Source organism: Bombus vancouverensis, chromosome 11, assembly GCF_051014615.1.
Source record: "Bombus vancouverensis nearcticus chromosome 11, iyBomVanc1_principal, whole genome shotgun sequence".
Taxonomy (NCBI): Eukaryota; Metazoa; Arthropoda; class Insecta; order Hymenoptera; family Apidae; genus Bombus; species Bombus vancouverensis.
Window position 1 is genome coordinate 11,112,353 of NC_134921.1, and position 23,222 is coordinate 11,135,574.

The 23,222-nt window shown below is 35.6% G+C and overlaps 4 protein-coding genes across 7 annotated transcripts; 2 read left to right on the top strand and 2 right to left on the bottom strand.

Moving 5' to 3' along the window:
- Window positions 1-596: 596 nt before the first annotated feature.
- On the bottom strand, window positions 597-5,329 carry brun (trafficking protein particle complex subunit brun). 3 transcript variants are annotated; one of them, XM_033330020.2, is made up of 12 exons: window positions 4,173-5,329; window positions 3,819-4,092; window positions 3,550-3,748; window positions 3,265-3,476; window positions 3,003-3,201; window positions 2,506-2,920; window positions 2,215-2,435; window positions 1,776-2,133; window positions 1,554-1,710; window positions 1,299-1,476; window positions 999-1,222; window positions 597-915 (listed from the first exon to the last, which is right to left on the bottom strand). In XM_033330020.2, exons 1-12 carry the CDS (start codon window positions 5,108-5,110, stop codon window positions 730-732), a joined length of 3,561 nt encoding a protein of 1,186 aa, XP_033185911.1. In that variant the 5' UTR covers window positions 5,111-5,329; the 3' UTR covers window positions 597-729. The 3 variants fall into 3 exon arrangements, with proteins under 3 accessions (XP_033185911.1, XP_033185910.1, XP_076479029.1); XM_033330019.2 differs by having other exon boundaries at window positions 597-921; XM_076622914.1 differs by lacking the exons at window positions 3,550-3,748; window positions 3,819-4,092 and having other exon boundaries at window positions 597-921; window positions 4,183-5,329.
- Window positions 5,330-6,067: 738 nt separating this feature from the next.
- LOC117154769 (syntenin-1) lies at window positions 6,068-8,638 on the bottom strand. The gene is made up of 8 exons (XM_033330030.2): window positions 8,470-8,638; window positions 8,112-8,177; window positions 7,301-7,489; window positions 7,118-7,228; window positions 6,787-7,022; window positions 6,560-6,713; window positions 6,371-6,480; window positions 6,068-6,298 (listed from the first exon to the last, which is right to left on the bottom strand). Exons 2-8 carry the CDS (start codon window positions 8,160-8,162, stop codon window positions 6,244-6,246), a joined length of 906 nt encoding a protein of 301 aa, XP_033185921.1. The 5' UTR covers window positions 8,163-8,177; window positions 8,470-8,638; the 3' UTR covers window positions 6,068-6,243.
- A 708-nt stretch (window positions 8,639-9,346) lies between these two features.
- On the top strand, window positions 9,347-22,467 carry LOC117154758 (CKLF-like MARVEL transmembrane domain-containing protein 4). Its single transcript, XM_033330014.2, has 4 exons — window positions 9,347-9,710; window positions 20,604-20,771; window positions 20,853-20,966; window positions 21,440-22,467. The coding sequence occupies exons 1-4, from the start codon at window positions 9,537-9,539 to the stop codon at window positions 21,521-21,523; spliced, it is 540 nt and encodes a 179-aa protein (XP_033185905.1). The 5' UTR covers window positions 9,347-9,536; the 3' UTR covers window positions 21,524-22,467.
- LOC117154761 (dynein axonemal intermediate chain 3) lies at window positions 9,721-20,326 on the top strand. 2 transcript variants are annotated; one of them, XM_076622665.1, is made up of 2 exons: window positions 9,721-13,761; window positions 13,877-20,326. In XM_076622665.1, exon 2 carries the CDS (start codon window positions 16,646-16,648, stop codon window positions 19,637-19,639), a length of 2,994 nt encoding a protein of 997 aa, XP_076478780.1. In that variant the 5' UTR covers window positions 9,721-13,761; window positions 13,877-16,645; the 3' UTR covers window positions 19,640-20,326. The 2 variants fall into 2 exon arrangements, with proteins under 2 accessions (XP_076478780.1, XP_076478781.1); XM_076622666.1 differs by having other exon boundaries at window positions 9,721-12,311; window positions 12,384-20,326.
- Window positions 22,468-23,222: the final 755 nt, after the last annotated feature.

The following is a 23,222-nucleotide window of genomic DNA, read 5'->3' on the forward strand; positions in this document are numbered from 1 at the left end:
ACTGCCCTTGAATTAGCTAGCGAAAGGATTGCCCTATAAACTATATATTCTACACGGCCATATAAATGATTCATATGACCGTAATCTTCTACCCTTCCATTTTACCTAAAGTCCAAAAATATCTATATCTACTAGTAACTAGTAACGAACGGCCAACCATTTACAGCAAAGAACTTTCTTTGGAGAGTAAAAAACGTCCCTAGGATATGGCGCGCAGTTTGATCAACTTATTTTCATAAGCAAAAATGCATCAAGACAGTTGTGCAGTAACGTATGTTACATTCGAGAGACTAATTCACAAGGTTCGATTTTAAAGAAAATTTAAACTGAAATTTTAGTTGGAGTTGGGGTTATATTTAGCCAGAAATAATCTTCGCGAAATTCGAAAAAATTTTGTATCAAAGAAAAGGAAACCTTATTGACGAAGTTACCGTTGAAATCTATATAGGGCAAATTGCAGAAGAACAAAATAGAATTTCGAGTGTGCTGCTCAGTAGTAAAAATGTGCTTTTTACCGGCAGCGCGTATAGCGGCATATCTGTAAAGTAAATATGTAAAATATAAATATATTGGAATGGAATATTCATAGAAACCAATTATTCTTTGATAGTTTATTAAAAAAAGTAAAAGTTTTTACATCTTACTGCATACAGTGATAATAACAAAGCATAAATACATTTTATTTTTCTCTCTGTCTAATAAATCACACATTTAATAATTTCATTTACATCAGTAATCATCGACAGTTATTTCTATCGGTGGTATATAACGCCACGTATGTCCAGCGTTTATCAATTCCGAACAAAGAACTGGCGTATTTGGAGTTGACTCTTTACTACTACATTGAATATCTATTTTATACTGTCCAGCTGTAAAGAATACTACACGACATTCGTGATAAACTCGTCCATATTCCTGTAACTAAAAAAGAATAGAAAGAAAGAGAAGGAAATGCAATTATTAGGACTGTATATATTTTTATCACTAAAATAACTTACTGCTGGAAGCATGACTCTATTTGCGCCAGCAATGGATAATCTCGTTTCTAATTGATAATTATTTACACCATTATGGTGATCTTGATAAAAATTTATAGTTAACATAAGATCACTTAGTGGATGTTCCAAAGCATTACATATCCCTATTCCGACACTAACGCATTCACCTAAACTACACGTAAGTTCATCTTGTGCCTTTACAGTTACATCGTTTATTTTGATTTCTGAAAAACATTTATCAATTTAATATAGGGTAGTTAAAGGATCATAATTATACGACAAATAATTATTCAAACATACCCCATTGTAAGGGACTCATTCTAACGAGATCCAACATATCTTGGGTGAGAGTGATGCCAGAAAGGGTTGCTTTACCGATCGATTCCGTGCCCAATAATTGCCACCGTAGGTCAACTAATGAAGCTATATGCTCGGAACAAACTTTTTGTAGTTCTCCGATATCACCTGCCCCATTTAACTATCAATAAAACAGAAACTACTTGTTAATTGTAAGATTTCTTAATTGTAATATGAATAAAAGATATTCTTTATTACCATTGATAATTTATTAAGTGGACATCTATCAACCGGTACAGGAATTCTACAAGGCTCTTTACCCTCCATGTATATACATTTAGTTTGTGTATAATGCAATTCCATTTCATGATTAGTCATATTTGTTAAATCTAACACGAGATAAAATTGTGACGGCCTGGAAATATACGTATACGTATTTAGATCGAAATATGAGATACGACTCTTTCGTTAAGCGCTTACGTTTCTGCTGGAAGTACATCCCAATTTGTAATTTGTACACTAGGCAACATCTCAATTGTGATAAAAACTGATGATATACGACAATAACCTGCCGTTAGACCTGTACCACCCGAATACTTTATTTTCAATTGCCCTTCGACAACATTTGAAGTATGTAATGGAACTGCGAGCTTGGATAAACGCGAACTTGCCAAAGAAGAATGGCCCGAATGAGAACTTAAACCTGATCTGAATGAGGAAGTTAATTCGGATTGTCTCTTTGTATGCGACGGGGAACTTAATCTAGATGGTAACGAGCTGTGTCCTGAATGAGACATTAAGCTGCTCGGCTGACTGAGATACGTACTGCTGCTAATATCTAAAAGATATTTAATATATAATAATTTATTACACTGTCATTGTATTGAAAGAAAAAGATAGACGCAATTGATCATATTACCATTTCGCGATGTAGGTGCTATAAAATCTGTAGCCGCATATAAATACAATGTAAGACTGGCACTAGCACCGGGTTGTATGGGTAACTGTGCCATAAAATTTTTATCGCTCCATTTAAATATTTTACTTTCGAGTAATGTGTCTAATGTTGATTGTATTGATAGTTCGATTGTTTCGATAGGAACTTGGCCAATATTTGTAATTGTTACAGTACATTCGGCACTACAGCGTAGAAATGGCTATTAGCTTCCAGTCATATATTTGTTATTATAATTATTTATAATAGACATACCTTTCTCCACCATATAATGATATACTTGCGCTAGTCACTATATTATCTCCGGAGCTAAAGCTTGCAGTTTGAGGTAAACTTGTGACTACTTCTATTCTTGGTAAAGCTGGAACTACCTCGACAGTATATTGAGAGTGAACCATTCCCTCCATATACCTTAATCTACAATTTGATTTCACCCCTAATGTATGCGTACTAAAGCCGAGAATCTCTAAATCTCCAATTTCTTTAGGCCTGCCCGCTAATGTTACCGCAATTGGTCCTGATTCAGCAGGAAGCGTAATACTTTCGGGAATTGACTCGAATACTACACCATTTGTAAGAAGCCTCATATTGGAAACGTGAAGTTCAAACGGTAAGGGATTAATAAGTTGCATGGATACTTCGCAAATATCACCTTCTACCCATAAATAATCTGTAACCATTTATATTTGTTATATAGTAAATTATAAATAATATAATTTTGTAGGCAACATCTAGTCGATCCATGCACGTACCAACTTTACTCTTAGATATATTTTTCCTCTCTAAAGATCCAAAGTTAATGGGTGTAAATAAAAATGGGCCATGATCTTCTTTGACTCTTTCAATCTTTTGAGGTTGAAGATGTGGTTGCATATTTTTTAAAATAAATGATTTAGTTTTTGGAATATTCGTTAAATTAGCAGGCGGTATAACTGTACCAGAATCTAAAACCTATTGGGAATAATTTTACTTTCAACGCTGAAAACGTTATCCTAACATTTTCCTAAAACTTACGAGAGGTACGGGAGCGCCTTCGCATTGTTGAGATACATTTTGAAGTTGCAAAGCGGTTTCTTTACGTTCATTAGGAGTTAAGTAATTGTACATCGTTTGAAGTAGAAATGTCATGTGTCTCGTCGCCAATGCTGGATTACCCATGCGATTAGCGGCAGTAACAAGTTCATTTATTACCTGAATTTGTATAACTGGCCAGCCTCTATGGTTTTCTATACAAACAAATTTTCCCTTAACGCTAACGCGTTACGACACGATGCAAAATTATGTCATAAAAAAAATTACCAGGAGACATATCAACAGGATCTAAGGACAATTTAAATCCAGAAGTAGCTTGTAACATTAAATTATAACACTGTTGCCAATCTGGATTAGGATTATTTTGAGATACATGTCTTGTTGCAGCTAATCTTAGACAAAATGATGCTTTTCTTATAAAACCAAAACTTGTGTATAAATCTGATAATGTAGTGAACCGATCAATCTAAAATATTGTATAATTTCTTGTTATTGTCATTTAGTAAATTAATAACATTCTCGCGTAAACTACATACTTTTTCTTGCTCACTTAATGGTAAATTTATAAGTATGACATTATTTAAGTATGAAGCAGCTTGTAAAGTACAATTTTGCTCTATTGAAATTCTTGTAGCCTTAAAGCTAGCTTCTGTCTCAATTATTCCAGCATATTGATATTTACTGTAATGTACTATTGCCTCGCGATACTTTTTTGATATTTCTTCAGGTAGCAAAATATGTGGCATATTACTCTTTACCACCTCTATAGCTGGGGGTGATAGCAAAGTTGCCACAGCTTGTGAACCTCTTCTATATATAGTGAAATATTATCCATTCTTTATCCAAAGCATTAAATTTCCATTTCTGAAATTAATTTGTTCTATACATACCTCTGCTTACCTGGACTTCCTTCCTGAAGAGAAGAGTTTCTCTGCAATGGAAGACTTCTACACATATTTGGATATAGCACTAAAGCAGATGCAGCACATAAACCTTCGAATGCTGCTCCTAGCCACAACCAATCATTTACAGCTTGTAGTACGCTAGCTGCAGAATTATAATTGCTCAAAGCATCTGCTGGTAGACCAGCTTGGAGACATAAATCACCCAAATGTTTTGTCATGCGACCTACACATCTTTTTCTATTATTCCTAGATTCAAGATCTAATCCTATAAAATCTTTCTTTTCAAAAGGAGCTAGTAAAAGAGAGACCCGGTCTATCTTTTCTCTTGATCTTTCTAATCTTTTGGATTCCAAAATCCAGAATAAAGAATTGAGGCACTCCATTACATGAACTTCGAGATCAGGACATGTCTCGTCTGTATAAAACACAGCTCTGGTTTTGAAATTCGAAGGTGTACTATATGATGCTGGTGGTTCATGAGCGTTATTTGATTCTAATGGCCCAAAAAGAATAGCACGTGAATCATACAATGTTGCACTGTACTTTACTTTTAAAGTCTCATGGACTCTGCACAACTCGTTTAACTCCACTTGATTGTCATATTTGCCAAAAGTAATTAACCCTAACAATCTTCTGTGAGTTTGAAAATCTCCCCAATCGTTATTTTCAACAGGATGTTCTCTAACGAATCTAGCAAGAATTTCGCGCGTTCCACCAGTAGAATCGGCCACAGAGAATCTGCTGCCTGCTTTCATTATTCGTTCACATAACCTGGTAATAGTCTTTTGTTTGATTTGTGTGCCAATAGGCCTCAAAAGTAGAAGCAATGCTGCATGATCATGAGCAGTTTGCTCGTAATCAGGATGAGACATCTTGTTGTCGGGTACCGGACTCGACAAAATAACACTAATAGCCGAGCGCATTTATATCACTCACTTCCTAGTAGTACTTTACGGTACCTAGGTTTACATAGATAATAACTTTGCCTGCGGTATTACGGATATATGATAATTCTTTAATCCGACAATTATATCCCGCGTTCATCATAACAATATTTAATACTACATTTCACTTTGATAATTGTTGTGTTACTACACTTGCAGGGACGACAAATAAAACACACACTGCCATGTTTAAGGCATATCAAATGCGCGTGCGTTATGAGATGTTTATCATATTTATATTACATACGTATTAGCAGAGGGAATTAGTAATCATAGAGGAACGAAAACTTATTAAAGAACACAAAATAAGGATAAGAAATGACAAAAATATAAAGAATGAGAAAGGAACAAAGCAAAATATAGGTATTGAGTAACTTTTAATTCTACGGAGTATACATTTTATTTAAAGTTTGTACAGAATTGGCACATTGCTAATATACAATACGAAATATTATATTTTTACCTAAAGATTCTATGAAGATTATATCAATAGAAAAAATAGATATGATAAAATATTACATAAATGTAATAAAAAATCAGAGATTAAAACTGTAATGTGCAGTTTTTATACTATGGAAATTGTTTAAATATGCACAAACATATCGAATATAATTAAGCGTCATTGTTTAAAATACTTTCATATAAATTGAATTGTTAAAAAAGGATATGAACCTTTTTTTTAAAAGAATTAACAAATATTCTTATTTAAATAACAAAGATACCCTGGACATAGTAATAAATAGTGGTTATATTCCAAATAATAAAATGAATAAGCATTACATATTTGTTAGGTATTATATAAATATGAAAAACGATCTAAATATACCTTTATATATTACCATTCCTTTTATATATGATAAATAATAAAAACTTCCAACTATTCCCATTAACTTTTTAGTTAAAAAAATCGAATAATAAGTAATATAAAGATATTAATTTTTTTAATATGACTTATATCTTTATCTTTTTATTATATCTTTTTATATATGTGGAATATAAACGCACTACTATACCTGATTTATATATAGTAATTGTAATATGAAAGACGTACATATATATCTCTAAAAAAATAAGATATAAAATTAACTTTAAAATACGAATTCAAGGCTATTTTAAAAATCTGGTGTAGAATGGTCCATAAGTGTTTTCAACAAACTGTTGTTCATTCTGAAAAATATTATTTCGATAAAATATTTGCAATATAGTTAGACATAATGTTATATACTAACGAAAATATACTTTTTGATCATGTGGTCAAAAATATACGATGGAATAATCGTCAACGTGATTATACTCCCGCCTTTCCCAATCTCTTCCGTGACTTCTTTGTCTTTTAACCCTATAACATTCTAAACCATTTTGTGGAAAAGATATTATTCGAACTTAATAACTGTAATACACATATAAATTTATTATGTCATAACAAACCTTTCCATTAACTTCTAATATTTGATGATTTGTTAAAAGTCCATTTTTGGCAGCAGAAGAATCTTTAATTAAAGAGACTATCTTTCCGTTTCTGAACTGAAATCCAATATATTTTATCCTATCCTTGTGCATTGTTACTGTGCGTTCAAATGGTCTAGAATTGACAAAATTTAATAAAAAAATAGTAAAATTATAATTTTACAGACTAAAAAGAATATGTAACTGACCTGTCCCTTACTATTACTTTAATGCCATTAATGTCAGCGTTTTTGAGCATTTTGTGAACTTGTTCCATTGTATATCCAGCAACAGAGACATCATTGATACTCAAAATTTGGTCTCCAAATCGTAACCCAGCAAGTGCAGCAGGCGAATTTTGCCTTACTAGGCATACGAAAATGCCATTATCTACATTATTAACTCTCATACCAATTTTACCATCTTTATCCTTGCATAATATCAACTATAACGATAAGATAAAAAGATTATTCCTTTTCAAGATATAAGATACTAATATTTTATATATATCATATAACATAAATATGGAAAATTACTTACTTCTCTTATACCATTTGTAACTTGTGCTCTCTGTAATCCTAAAGACTGGCCAGATAATGGTGCAACCATACCTGCTAAAGGACCTGAGGTTACAGGTGTACGTACCATCATCTGAAACATAGATTTTTTATAGTTATTTTGCTGTAAATTGTAAGTTAGTTAAAGTCCTATTATATCACTTACATTCCGTTTAACATGAGAATATTCGGGCATATTTTGTGCTATCATTTCTTCAGTAAGTTCCAAACCCATATATTCTCCTAATGAAGGATATAACATATTAGAAAGGGTATTATGCGCAGGTGCAGATGGTTCAGTTTGTTCTTGCGATATAGGTAAAACATTGTGTTGTGACTCCATTTGTAGTTGAGCCTGCAAATATGACATAAATTAATATGTAAATAAGTATGTTGGGTTAAGGTTGGAATTGTGGGCGTTTGATAAACCTTCACTCGAATTTAGTAATAACGGCAATCGAATAGTCGAAATGTTGATGACAACGAATGGAACGAACCTGAGTTCGATAACGAATTTACGGTCAACGGGATGACGAATACAAAGTGATACACGTATGACTTAATGTACAATTAAAACTTATCTGAATGAACTGATCTGCAGTCCAAGTGGAACTGCCCTTGTGTATTCTTCTCTCTATCTCTCGGGTTAATATTTGTTTTTAAGGAGAGCTATATAATTATCCCATACCTCTGTCAGGTACACGTCCCTCCCGTGACCGTAGCTACGTTCAGTGACCCGTTATGTCACTTCGAGCTCAAGCCCATTGTCATAAAATCGAATTAGAACACTAAAACTATTTCTTAGTTTTCTTACTTAACTGTAGCTATAATAAAAGTCTGGACTAGGGTATTGGGGTTTTTCCCAACATTCCAAAAGGGAAGTCCCGATGTCCTTTCATCCCCGAAATATAATATATATGTGAAATAATGGATAACTTTACAGTTAAAAATATATATAGCTAGAAGTTTGATCTTACCTTCATCATATGATCCACCTTCAAGTCTTCGAGAGTTGGATACAGAGACATTTTGTATAGATTTTGCTGAAAATAAGTATACCTATATAAAATATGTTTTTACGGAACAATTTGTTTGTTAATTGTGAAATGAGGCAATAAACAAGGATGTAAAATTATTTATCGCAATTTAAAACAGTGACAGTATAAACAAAACAGAAATAGATGTATGAAATTTAAAACATAGTAAATATGCAATAATATATATGATATCGTAATTCAGCCGACGATCATCTGCATACCGATGCGATGAATGTACTGGATATCTAAGACATCTTGCACAAATGTTTATACCTAGATACAAGTTTAAATACTACACCTCTAAAAAGATGATTAATAAAATACGATACTCCTATCACGATGCACAAAGCCTCTGGTCAACGTTTCACTACTTTATGTAAAAAACACGAAATTACACGTCTTATACGTCATGAGAGGCACTTGAAGCATCATTGATAACCTACAAGTGATGAACAAAACAGCTCTCCCAATGGGATGTGTCAACGTCGATTCCGTTAGGGCAATTTAGTGATTGGTTTACGCTGTTGCATATAACGTGCAATCAGAAGCTATTGGCTTACCATTGCCTCTACGTTTCATCACATGTACGATCTCTATTTGAGTGACCAATGATCTTCCAAATTCTCTTGTAACCGCGCCAAGGCGCATCTATTTAAAAATACATCCATCATATCAATGATTTCATTAATAAGGTTAAGTCAAATAAGTTATACACCATTTTTTATTCTTCGACAAACATACATTTACTAGAGTATTGATATTCGCACACATAAATTTTAATTAACAGCTACTTTGTTCTAAAAGTTCTTAAGTTACAAGATATTCTATACTTTAATAATCGTATAATTTTCTAAAGTAGGGATACGAAGAGATATTTTACATGATTGTCAAATATTCATGATGCAATTCTGTATTGAATTATAAACCGAGATCTAAAGCGAATATGATAGAGTTTACAGAGGAAAAATATTAAAAATTTGTGGAATTTTTAAAAAGGAGGTACAAAATGGAATGAAATGTATTTATCGGTTGGCATAGATAAGGAAGAAGTGAAAGAGCCGGTAAACTCGTAAGACGTGGCGATTGGCTTCAACTTCGTTGACAAGTTAAAGAAGGAATTGTATAAAGGTGGGGGAAAATAGAATACGGTAGGGGAACAGCGGGTTGTTGGCTAATACGTAGGTAGTGTTCAATGGTGAGGCCTCCGTGCGGGCCGTGGTGAACCAACAGGTGTTTCGAACTTGGCAGTCGCGGTACCGGTTATCTTTATTTTCTATTAGTGTTCATATTCACACCGGTATCCCTTTCACTGACGAATATACGTCGAATTACGTCGTGGTATATTTGGCGCGAAGAAAACATAATATGATGTCGGAGACCGTTGTGACAATGGACGGTTCCAGCAATAACGCCAGCAACAATCCTCGACAGGTGCCTACCGTAAAGACGGAACCGGTTCAACCTAACCCTCTGTTAGGCATTACGTTGAACGTGTCCTACTTCAGAACGATACCTGGTATCATTAAACTCGCACAAGTAGTAAGTAAAATCTATCGACCATACTTCGGTAATTAATCTTCTTCTGATTAAAATGCAAGATCTAATTAATCAAACAGCCAGAATTAAACGTGGTTATTAATCATTAATAAAACAAGGTAGCGCTGATTGCAATCTAAAATTTTTTCAATAATAATGATTAATGATATTTTTGATATCTTCGCATATGATAAAAACAAACAATATCGGAAAAATTAATGTATTGTAAAATTTATCGCACCGAGTATTTCGATTTCCTTGCATTCGTGTATTTTTCAAACAATGTGATAGATTAAGTATGTAGTATTATGCAACTGATTCTATACAATACATTCATGTTGATAAAAATAGAATAACACGTACTAGTAAATCTCAGACGCATGTTTGTTCCACGTTTCAAAGATATAGGTACATATCGTACACACACAAGATATAAGTACACATCGTATTTTTCAATGTGTGTTGCAAAGTAAGAACAGCTACTATGTCGTTTAGACGGAGTTTTATTTTTGCGATGTTGTTAATCCCATTGGAGTTTGGCTAACATTCATCATCGTTTTTGCTACTACGATCCTATTATCTTTCTGCACGGTATTGTTATTTTAAACACGTATCTTTTTCAGCATTGCGCAATTTCGTGTCTACTAAATACAACTTACTTTTCCGAGCATGCAGTAAAGATATTTACTATCATTTAAAAAGTAAGGGAACATACGTAGTTTCGAATTTCGTTTACACCGTAACGTTGAACCTGCAACGGCATAACTACATAACGGTAATCTGCTCACGGAACGATTAACGAACTATCATCCACTATCTTGAAACAGTAATAATAATAATTTCTTATAAAATCCGTTTCCATACGAAGATTAGAGAAAGAACACGGTAAGACACAATTTCCATTTTTTGCAGGGGAACAGTTTTAAAATACATTACTTAGATTGCTATCATATCCATGTTATCACAATTATCTTTTTATTTAATTTTGGCACAAACATTTTTCCTCCTTTCTCGCCACAAATATTTCTCTTGTTAAGAAGATTAATATATTAAAAGATATTAAAAGATATCGTTTGTCTTAAGTTACATATACCTTTGTCTTCTACAATATTTCCTCAACTATATCATTGAATTTAACAGATCCTTTCAGCTATTAGCTACTGCGTATTAAAATATTCCTTTTTCTAAATTATAAAATGTCATTAAAATAGAAATATTAATAAAAACGAGCTGATTGTTTTTGATTTTCCGGCTGCGTAATGGATTCCTCTTCGAAATCGACGGTACCGTTAAGTGATCAGCATCAGCAAGCATCGTTTCTCTTTGGTTCACGCACGTGCAATCAGAGACACGCCCGCTGACGTTTTCCGGTTTATATTTGCTCGTAAATAGATGCGCATTGTTTTCTATCTATCGAAATAAATGAGCTAATTTATGTAGCGAGATATAAGCAAAAAAAGTATACATATGACAAATCCTGACGGTGATTTTGCAGCAGTGCGATTAAATTACTAGCAGATAGAAATCAAATATGACCAAGCTATTTATTTCACGAGACTTTTGCTGTCCTCGAATCGCATTTATCGATACAGACGGTATATTATCGGTTGCATATTTATTTACGTGGTATGCAAAGTGTTATAAATTTTACATAATTATTAGCCTGTGGATATTTATACAATTTCATACTTTTACGAATTAAAGAAACTATGTAACTACTAAGGAAATGGTACTTAAGCAGAAAATTTTTATCATCATTCGTAAGAAGCACTATAAGTACTTCGAGTATTTTATATATCTTCGCATCTTTGGTGCATTCCATGAACTTTTAAGTGTCTAACTCCTCTAAATAAAAGTATACACATAATTTTATCTTAACTTTCAAATACGCAATTTCAAGTTTTAAATAAACACGTAAACCGAATATATCTTCTTAAAGAAGAAGAAGCAACAAATCTACAAATATCAATGATGTGAAGGGGAAAGAGAACCGGTTTTTATTAAAGATGACGATCGCGCGTGATTGACCAAAGTCTTGGAACGATTCCCGGTCGGTGGCATAGTTTCGATGCGCTCGACACACGTCCCTACTAACTAGACACACGTTCGATGACCATACATGTTCATCCCGATGACCGGGACCATACGTGGCGTCCCACATACTCACAGTTCCATCCTACTGCCATACGTCGAGGCCGTACCAACGGTATCGGAACGATTCATTAAAAATTCATGCTGTCCTTGACTTTTTCTCGATAATTTTTCGTTCTTCTACTAACTACTTTACCGTTCATAGGATCCACGTGTGCGACTCGAATCAAATTTCATTGAAACTTTTCGTGTTTTTTAGCTCCAGGAGGTTAAATTATTACAACGAGCAATTACTACCATTGATGAACGAATGCCCAAACCACGATGAATAATGCCAAAAACATCGTTTCTATCAATCCTGTCTAGTATTTGTGAGGTTATTTGTTATGCAAGCCGGTTGTTCCAGCCTTCGACTCTGATCATTAGCAGCGAGACTCCTTAACGTGGAATGCATTAATAAGAAATAGATAGTACAACTAATACAATACGAATGTCATTTACCGTGTCATTCACGTACGTCATATTTATTCTCGTATATGTATTATGCCGCGTGTACAATGATACTCACGAATAGAATGAATCCAGTATATTTCAGGGTCACCGATGACATAGATCCTACAACTTTTCCAAGCTGTTCAAGTTCTTACACGTTTCTTATGTCTCTAGTTTCTTACCCATTAATAAATTCATTATCAACAAGCTTATATCTTAGTTACATGTTTCAACTTTTTGTTCTACGTCGAGTCGTAAAGGCAAAATTTAAGAAGACTTTTAAGTAAACATAACCCCAATCGTTTCGTACGACCAATATCGCATAATCTTTGTAACAGTGAACACAATGGGAAGAAATCGCTTCATTTGAATGGTGAATTTCGGTCAGGGTGATACGTACTTAGTCGTTCAGTAATTTTCATTGATAGAGCGTGAGAAGAAAACGCGCGGAAAAAGTTACACAGTAGCCGAACGGAAAACACGTGCATGTGGAACAAACTGTCATCGATACTGTTGCTAACCTCGCCAAGATGGACGTTTGTTATTCTATTTGTCGAACGAACTACAGTAGAATCTTGATTATTCGAACTGATCACGACACACGTTGTTTGAATAATTGAATTTTCCAGGTAATAGAATAATTCTTTTTCCACGTGGTCATTTATTTTAAATATTTCTAATATTTCTAATATTCCATAAATATTATCAGTCGTATTTTGTCCGCGTATGTATAATTTCGGTATTATTTTTAATTTTGTAAATACATATATACGATATTATCGACTATGAAAAGATCCAATAAGGATTTCGAAATAAAAACGCCACAATTTCTTTGAATTTTTATTCTTATCTTCAAACATTTCTCGTGAAGTATTATCTTTAAACATTCTATCAATGATCGATCGTTCTGCTAATCGTGGTCCTGATAATAACATCGTACTGCATTCCTTACATCGTGTAAGATATCATTAAGAAATTTCGAGAAATCAATAATACTCGTATTACTAGATACTTGAAAAATACTCGACAGCTAGAAACACTCGAAGCACATGAATTTTAGCTAGTTCACAGACGAGCAAAACACAACGAATTGTGCAATATCGATCACGACGACGATTACAGAGTTCTAGGTTCACGAGTGTCTATGGTGTATAAGCTGTTCACGAAGCATATCGCCTGGTGCAACAAGTTATGCAGTAAACTCAGTAAACACACGCAACTACCTACCTTATACGCAAGGACAAGCCGCGCCTCGTAACACAGAGAAAGAGACTCAAGCGGCAAATTCAAGTCATATAAATCTTTTTTCCACGTTTGTGAAAGTATAAGCCAATTAATTAAATCATACGGTGAATCTTTATAGATATATTGAATATGGGCGTCGATTTATATTTCTTCTTCTTATTGGTTTTGCGATCTTGGACGATATCTATGTGTACTTGCAATCCTGTTGCACGACCTAATCTCTTAGGTATATAACTCATACATTACATCACGTGGATGAATGATTGAGTAAACGATTTACATATTTGAAGAGCAATAAGTAGCATTATTATTCATCTGTAGTTTTTGTTTCTTCTTCGTAGAATGACGCAAACTGTGATGAAGAAAGATATGATTTACATGGGAGTATAAAATATTTACGTATACATCATGGGAAAGGAAATACAAGAAATACGACGTAAGAAATAGTTAACGCGTTACAAGGAATATTTGTCGACACGCAAAATACACTTCAAGATCTTCTATATCACACTCGTGTCAGGGTTAAATCCGTAACGTTATTTAACGCGATTTATATTACTAATTACGCAGTTATTTCTCTATAACCGGTGTGCATTTCATTATGATCGAACAAGCGCGATAACGTACGTTGGCTCATTGCAATTACGTAATCGTTTAATAAATCGTAATGTTGCACAAATTGATTTATAGATAAAAAAGGGGATTGTATCACGAACAGTAGCCTTTTAAACAGAAAAAAAAGTTACAACAGCCCGCGAACTAGCGTAAATCCTGATAATTTTGAAAGTATTTGCCAATTTAAACGAGTGGAACGAACACGAAACGTATCAATCTATGCGAATCGATCGACGTTTCTTTTTCATATAAGTCACAGTTTCCGGTGCCATTTATCGCCAAGAATGAAAAGCATAATTATTCGTTGCTCGGAAGTTACGAGTCCAAGTCGTTCGTCTCCGATTGTAAAAGTATTATTTCTGGAACCTTAAGATAAAGCGGAGAACTTGTTAGAGTCATCACTGTTTTAAGGAGTATACGTCATTTCCCTGACAGAATTATACTAAAGTTTAGCGCTATAGTTTTAGAAATGACGCGTGAAACAAGCCGATAAATGATATGACTGTTGTTTTAACATCGTTCTTCCCTTACACAATAATATCCCAACTTTAACGAGTAATATCTATTAATAAACTGATAAATTACGCGTTGTTTTCTAGCGATGACTCGAATCGGATGACTTGTAAGAATGAATAAAATTTACTTCTAAAATTTCCTTTACTTTGTTGTTAAATTTGTTACTGTTATCCAAGAGAATTTATCAATACCAATCACTGTCCTTTTGAACTAATCTAACATGTGATTTATCGTCATAATTTAAATTCTGAACTAGAAAACACTCTGTTTTACATAACTCTGTTTCACACGATCATGCTTTTCTCAGGATTTCTTCTTAATTTCGATTAATTGATCGTGACGAGATGAAAAAATTCTAGCTTTGTAAACTGTTAGTCTAAACTGTAGGTAGTAGCCACTTAGTAATCGTACACGAATAGCGCATGTGCGTCGTAAGGTTTCTCCTCGGGTTATATCTTATCTGTTATTTCTAAGTACTGACTTCGCATTTCAATTAATTATCTGGACTTTAAGTAAGCGGTTTCCTACATGCACGAATCGCAATCATGTTACACATACGTCTGCAAATGAATGCCTCCTGAATTGCTGCTGAAATTTTTACACACACACACGCGTACACGTCTTTTATTTACAAATATCTTTTATCGCGTTAATATTGAGTTTATTGTGCTATTCCCGCTGTAAACACTTTTTCCACTTATTTGATAAACTCGTCTGACACTTAGCGATAGTAACCAATAACCCAATTCGTGTAATATTTCAGTAATTCGCATCCTCATTCATCACCATTGACTCGACGATGAAAACTTGGAATTTAGTGGAACACTTGTTGCTAAGTTTAGAAGAGCATTCGCTTCCACGAAAATTGTCTTCGTTACACATCCGCCCTCCTCCTCTGTATGTTTCATTCAAGTCAATCTTGTTGCACGTTTTTTGGTTCAATTAAGCTTGTCCAATGTTAAGAGACGCCTGAAGCTTCGACGAAATATGGAAAAGTGTCGTACGAAACCGTTACAAGTCTTTACGTTTGCTGATACGTTGCAAAAGCGAAAACTATCGTTATCGAAATGCGGCGGCAAATGTGTGCGCCGTCAATGCGATGATGTCATGTTTCAGTTCCCTGCTCATCAATTGCATATCTACTACATAGTTTAAGTGAATGGGGCTAGAGCGGTTCGCTATCATCTTTATTACGATCGTTAATGTTATGTATGTATATTAAAAGTGGCGCATTAATGCTTGTAGATCGTTCCCCCAATGAATAATGCAGATGCCTGACCTATATTTCCTAACAGCTAGTTACCCTCCTTCAAAGTTATTTTAGGAATCGTCGTTATTTCGTTTCAAAAACATCATACCGATACTAAAGAATAGAAATTAGATAAAAGAAAGCACAAGTTATTTCTAAGCAAATCGGACGATTATGTCGCTAATAGTTTAATAACTTGTATAGTCGTTGCATAAGATATCGGTGTTAGGAATTCTCAGTCGAACGTTTATCGCGGTCGACGACGTTTTCAAACGAGTGAAAGTGAAATTCTTCCTTCGGTATACAGTTCCAATCAGCGTTCCAATCCTTCGCACTTTCGCGCCCGTTCACCCTTTCGTACATTCCAGCCTCTTGTATATTATAAACATTCGTATCTAAATTTCATGCCAGCAAGGTTCGCGCGCTATTTTTACTTCTTCGCAACGCTAAACGTTTTGTCGTGACTGATTTATATCTAGTAGGTTAAATTCGTAGATTGTTCATAGTTGACGAGTACAAGGGAAGGAATATGACTAGTCGCATGAACAGAGAGTATCAAATGGAATAAAATACGACGTCGAGTGTAGCTCGAATCAAGGCCGTGCCTTGCTTTAAATATAACTTTCTTTAGGTGAACGATTTTCATTTGCGACAAACAACAGGCTAGAAAGAAATCTAACGTAGGATGATCGAAGTCGGTTGGTTTCTAGGATATAAGAAAGTTTGATCGATGCTCGGTATTTCTAATGACTCTAACCGAGTATCGTACCGGACAGTCGTAAAGAAAGACGAGATGCGAAGGAAAGCGGTTAAGTATCCGCACGGGTGGACGCTAGTCGACGAAAATATCGAGAATGTAGAACGCGTGAAGCTCGATCCCAAGACGCAACGAGAACTGGGTTGTTTGGTCGGCGAACACGTGTTCCTGGAATATCCGTGGGCGTATGTGCACCGAGACGTTGTCGCAAAGTTCGCTAAATCACCTGATTCCTCACTGGCGGTTTTTCGAGAAGATATCGAAATTTACGAGGCTGATACGTTCCTCGTAGGCTATTCGTCTACTAAGTTAAAGTCCGACGACTTTGTGATTTGTCTCACCGAAGAAGCGAGGGACCTTGTACGACAGCGAAATAGAAATATTACTCGTATTATCTGGAAGAAAATTATCGGCAATGTAATAAAGACCGTTAAACCGTGGAACTCTTTAGGTAGTGACGTGGAAGTAGAGGAGACGTTCGTCAGGAATACGAGAGAATATTTTGAGATAGAAATCGTATTACCTGGAAGATTTCTGAATTCTTGTCGAACGTTATGCGACAGAAGCGCGAATGATTTTAGAGACAGTTACGTCCAGCTGATCAACGAAGACGAGAAATTCGAAAACGTGGATAGAAAATGCATTTGCAGGGCTGTTCAGACGTGTATGCAACCTCGTGAAACATTCGTTCAAACGTGCTCCGAGTATCCTAAAAATGCATGGACTCAATACGCGTGCGAAGACATTTTGAGCGAGTTTATGGTTGCGAATAACGAAGAAGAGGGACAGTTAAAAGGAGGATCGGAAAAAGATGACGACGATCGGCCACACAGAGAGGACGCTATTCAATGCAAGGAAATCGAGAAACCCAGAGAAAAAACAGCTTTAGAACTATTTTTAGAAGCTCGTTCGCAACAAATGATCGATGCAATTAAATATAACGCAGCTGTTAATTTGCACGTGGATGATATTGAAAATTTATCTAACCAAGAAGAAGATATCTCAACAGTCTTCAATACGCCTGCATTTCGTGAACAGGTGTCGTTCACTGATTTCAATTTTACGGCCAATAAAATTGTTTCTGACGTTTCGTTGCATCCAAAATTGACGGAATACTTAGCGATTTCGTACATCAGCAAATCGAAATTTTCTAGACAAACTCGAAAGAACGAATATAGAAGCAAGACCGAATTTCAAACCAGAGTGCTCCTTTGGAAATTAAACGATCCACTTCGTCCACAGCTTGCACTTCAGGACCACAGAGAAATTTACGCCATTTCGTTTTGCCCTCACGACGATAATCTTTTAATAGGAGGTCGTTCCACTGGTCAGATAGTTATCTGGAACATCAAAGAGTTTCTAAATAATCTCGACGACGGAAATATAAAACTTGGAACGTCGACACGAAACAGTTTACCAGTGTTTCGTCCTATCGTTGTTTCGGACAGACATCGTTCTCATCAGCTACCTGTTCGAAACATTCGATGGATACCTGCCAAACATAATACAGAGCCAGATGGAAGCTTGACAAAGTCATTCGTTTCTTCTGACGTGCAACTTCTAACCGCTTCCGAGGACGGCACGATAGCAGTTTGGAATATTTCTCTTCTTTCGAGACACACTGTTCGCGATGATGAAGATTCTGACGAACCTCTTCGGCCGAGTTTTCGTATAAAAATTCAAACTGTCGATGAAGAGCCGCAGTTTACTTCTTTATGTTTCTGCTTTCCACCTATCGTCGCTGAACACGGTGAAAATTCGCCGGATACGAATAAAAATGACGTAAGAGAGAAGCATTGCATAACGAAGTACCTATGGATAGGTTGCGTAGAAGGGTTGATAACGTGCGCGTGGGAAAAGCAAATATTCGAAGAAAATTCAACAGACATTATCGAATGCGATATGTTAAACTGTTCTTACGCACACAATGGCCCTGTTGTAGAGATCACGCGGTCGACACATCTTCAGAACGTGCTCCTCACAGTCGGTGGACGAGTGTTTGCCATTTGGAACGACGATCATATCGATTCTCCTTTATTTTGGAGAGCAACTTCCTCTCGTTATACGAGTTGTTGTTGGGCTAACGAACCTGGGGTATTTTTGGTCGGCAGCCAAGACGGTAACCTTGAGATGTGGGATATAAAGAACGAATCGACCCAGCCGATATTTACCCAAATCGTTTCATTGGAACCAATTACTTATCTAACCTTGTTAGAATCTCCTGTATTATATAACGATGGTTTCAAGAAGATAGGCGTAGGCGATGGTGGTGGATTGTTTCGTGTGTTCACAGAAGCCGAGGTTTCTCGTAACGAAAGCACGATAGAAAGAATGGATTGGTTCGAAGAATATACTTGGAAAGAGACACGAAGGAAAAAGCTTTTCGCCAGTTGGCAGAACGATTTTGTCAATAACGACCCTGCTATAGTGGCAAAAAAATTAGCAAGGCACGAGGAGCAAGTTAAAAGAGAGGCGAAAGAGGCGAGAGAAAGACTTAGGAGGGAACAAGAGACAAGGTTGAGGTTGAAAGCGGAGAAAAGGGCGCGAAACGTTCCGATTCCAAAAGACGTCGCGTGGAAATCGAAGGAGTTCGACAGAATGAAAGAAGTTCTTTTGAGTAAAAGGAATTTAGTTCCCTCGGAACTCGAAGCAAAGAGGATTCCTTTCGTCGCTTTGCAAGCTGAAAGAGACGCGAAATTGCGGAAGGTTCAAGATAAGATCGTTCATAGGGATGTTCATTTGTTCAATACATTATCCGCAGAATTTCCTGAACTTCTCGAAACGAAAGCAGAAACCCCGGAATTCGAGGAATTTATTCCGATAGAACTGGGAAAATCGCTTAATTATTACGTTCAGAAATTTACTGAAATACGACGTAAAGCTAACGAAGCTTTCGACCAATCGCGGGGAGACGCAATTGCGAGGGGAGACGTCAACGGGAGTCGTAAATTCCCGTTACGATTATAATAATCGACACCACGAGTTCATCGATCCCCTAATTTCCGTTAAGATAATAGGGATGATTCAGTTAGCATAATACTGTGATTCACAGGGTTATAAGGTTTTTATTTTTTCCACTTAAGTCACACCGTTGCTTATGATATATATCGTCGACAATGATTTAGATGTATAGAGATGTATAGAGACGCGATACAATGGCACACTATTCGTTCATGATAGAGCAAGGCTCGTAGAGTTTTTGTTATAGTTGACGTAGCAATAAGAGAAAAGACAGAGCTGAACTAACCCGTTACTGACATGTCGACTATTCTAACGTTGTAGAATATGTAAAGTTGAAAGCCGCAAAACCGTAGTAGACAATACTCTTCAGAAAGCGATTTGGAAAAAAGATATTTGTTCGGTCTGAAGGACCTTAGCTAGCAAATTACAGGGATATATGATGGGTCCTTAAGACTATTGAGGGTACGCAGTAAGGATGAGCGGATGTCTGGTTCCCGTCTGGCCAGCGGTATATGGCCCGGTCTAGGTAGAGGGTCGTAACAAAGCGTTAGAAAACAATTTCTTAAGCTGTTCGTGTTTTTCTTCTATTCATATGCGATAACAATTAAAAGCAGTGGTAAATTGATCTTTAATAGATAAACTTATCTACGGTACTTTTAAAGTGTAAACGTGGAAGTTCCGTGTGGATCATTATTCGTATAATGTCCTCGAACATTCCAAATTTAATATTACATGCCATAACATGTTTGACAAATAATTTATGTAAATAGACAATTATACAGCTAATACGAACCAGCTAAATGGGATCCTCCATAGCAAATAATACACACGATTAGAACGTAATAAGTGGAGTGTCGTGTTCGAATTAGTTTAGACATGAAAATCCCATATGTGCACAATGGGGATTGACATATCGATTCGATGTTGAAAATCATTAAATTAAAGGAATGCGTGTTTCAATTGGTTTCAGGGTTTTGGTATAATATGTATGTCATGTGCCTCACCGGCATTGGTAAGCGGGTCCCATTGGTTTCTATTCGTCGCCGTAACAGCTTTCATCGCTACTCTTTTATGGAGTTTCACCTATCTGCTGTCGATTCGAGAAGCGCTTAAGCTACCTATCAATTGGATCGCAACGGTGAGTAAACAGCTGAACAGCAATTTTCATTTTGTAAACGCAACTTCACCTCGTACTTACAAAGCGTCTGTTCAATTGCAGGAACTGTTGAACACAGGAATATTCACCTTCCTTTATCTGATTGCCTTCGTGGTTCAGTTATCTGTCTGGACCTCGTTAATAGGTTCAGCAGTCTCAAGGAATATTGCCGCAGGGGTAAGAATAAACGTGTCTCGTCACTAGACTGCAGATATTTATGCAAATTTATGTTTCTATGAATATAATTAGACAGGTGGAATCTATACTACCGCTCATAAGTATCCTCGTCGCTGGTCAAATTGTAGTAGCATGAATTTTACTATAGCGTAGTTGCATTTCTAAATTTCCCATGAATGCATAAAAATCCGCAATCTATTTATTCCATTCTACTCAACTACGCGTCAAATGAAAAAACAAGATACAGTTGCTCAAGAAAATGTTCAAACATTTATAGAAATCTTTTACGAATTAAAAATTCAAAATGCTTTGTATAACACGCACGATATGTGGATAAAAGGTTTCTGCGGTAGGTGTCCAGATACTTTTGTGAGCAACTGTACGTGTTTGACGACCCAATCGAAGTCGTAAAACGCCCCGGTTTTTACCTACTAACGAGAATAACGATTAAAATTCTTCTACTATTTGCGTAGGTCTTTGGAATCTTTAATACATTGGCGTACGCTGCCGGCTCCTATTTCCTCTACGTCGAGTTCAGAAGCAGTAACACACAGTGAAGAGAAGCAAAGGTACTCGAAGAGACGCTAGGTACCTGAAGAGCACCTACGACACAGCTACTACACTCGGGTTTTCGCGATCGTACGTTCTACGAACAAGAGCAAGATCGTGGACAGACGAATGAGTCGAAGCTAGTCCAACGAGGCCCCCACCTGATCATGTGTTGTAGCTTAACGAGAGACTCTATAATATACGTGCCTTAAAGATTGATCAAACTGGACGATCATGCTATTCGATCGATAGGTTTGCGACTACGGTTTTCTGGGATCATGCTCGCTACTCGAACGATTATAAAACAAAGATGAATACAGTTTACCGCTGGTTCAGGACGGGTTAATGCGCCGAAGAGATATCAACGATTCTTAAAGTTTTTGTTTTGACGAGATTCGTGTATCCTCTTCGTTACGCGGTTCATTTTTTCACTGTACAAACATAATATACAATAATAAGGAAAATGTTACGGTTACAATAAAATGTAAAGGTTACCTTTTAAAAGCAAATTGTGTTTCAGAATCGATAAAATCCATATTGGATGTCGATCTCTTTTTTTCTCTTTTTGATAATATGCAATGGATTATATAGGTTGTTCATCGATGTACCTTACGCGGCACTTCCCGTCCAATTTAATTTTCTAATTGTACCTTTCTCGCACTACCGCGACTTTTTATTTATATGTATACACGCATTAGTTATATACGTTTATATATATATATATATAAATATCTGTTTTATATAGTTAATATATTTGCACAAATTGAACGCTATACATCGTTTTTTCTTCCTTTTGTTTCTTTTTTTATTTTCTGACAATCACATAAAGGACACTTATGTAATTCACTTTCATTGATGTAAGAGCTGTTCGCTACTACGTGAATGAGTGTGTTCCTGGATACATTGTACTTTTTCTGTACACATTACCATTGAAATATATGTTCGTTTTTGACATTGTCTTTGAATTCCACTTGTACAGCGTTCCGATAATGCTTCCTCTTATTTCAGTAAGTCAGATGAGGAAAATAAAGAAATTTTGGAATATGTATAACTTTTCGTTTTCAATCTACAAGAATAACATCAATGGAAAGCTAAGCATCAGTGGAATGATTTATCAAAAGGCAGTTAAGAAGTTATATACAAGCCTTGCAAAAAGATCGCCGACTGCCTTCCTCTATTTAATGAATGATTCAAAATCAACTAACCAATTATCAGAGTGGAAATTAAAGGATTGTTATCGAGTCCGATTCGACGATTAAATGCTGTCATATACTGTTTTTACATTCGTTGCTTTACTTTTTGTTTTACTTTTTATCACATTATCGACTTTGGTTATTATTCAAGCTAAATAGCAATGAAAAATATTTTGCTTTGACTGCTAATACTAACTCACAACGCGCTATAAATAAATGTTAATCAGAACACGGTGCGTGAATATTGTGCTCGTGGAATTACGTCTGACTATAAAGTTAGAAAATTAATTGAGAATTTCATCGAGAACCTTGAAATTTTATTCACCGGAAACTCCTAAAAAATTGCAAGGATACGAAACCATAACTACGTTACCAAAACTAAGTTTTAATGCTTAAACTTGAAGTTTGTACTTCATCGACATATTGATATTTTGCTATGTGGTATTATACATAACTTTGACTACGCATCTTATTATGTACACAAGTACGTTACTTTCTTTCAATTTAATGTTGG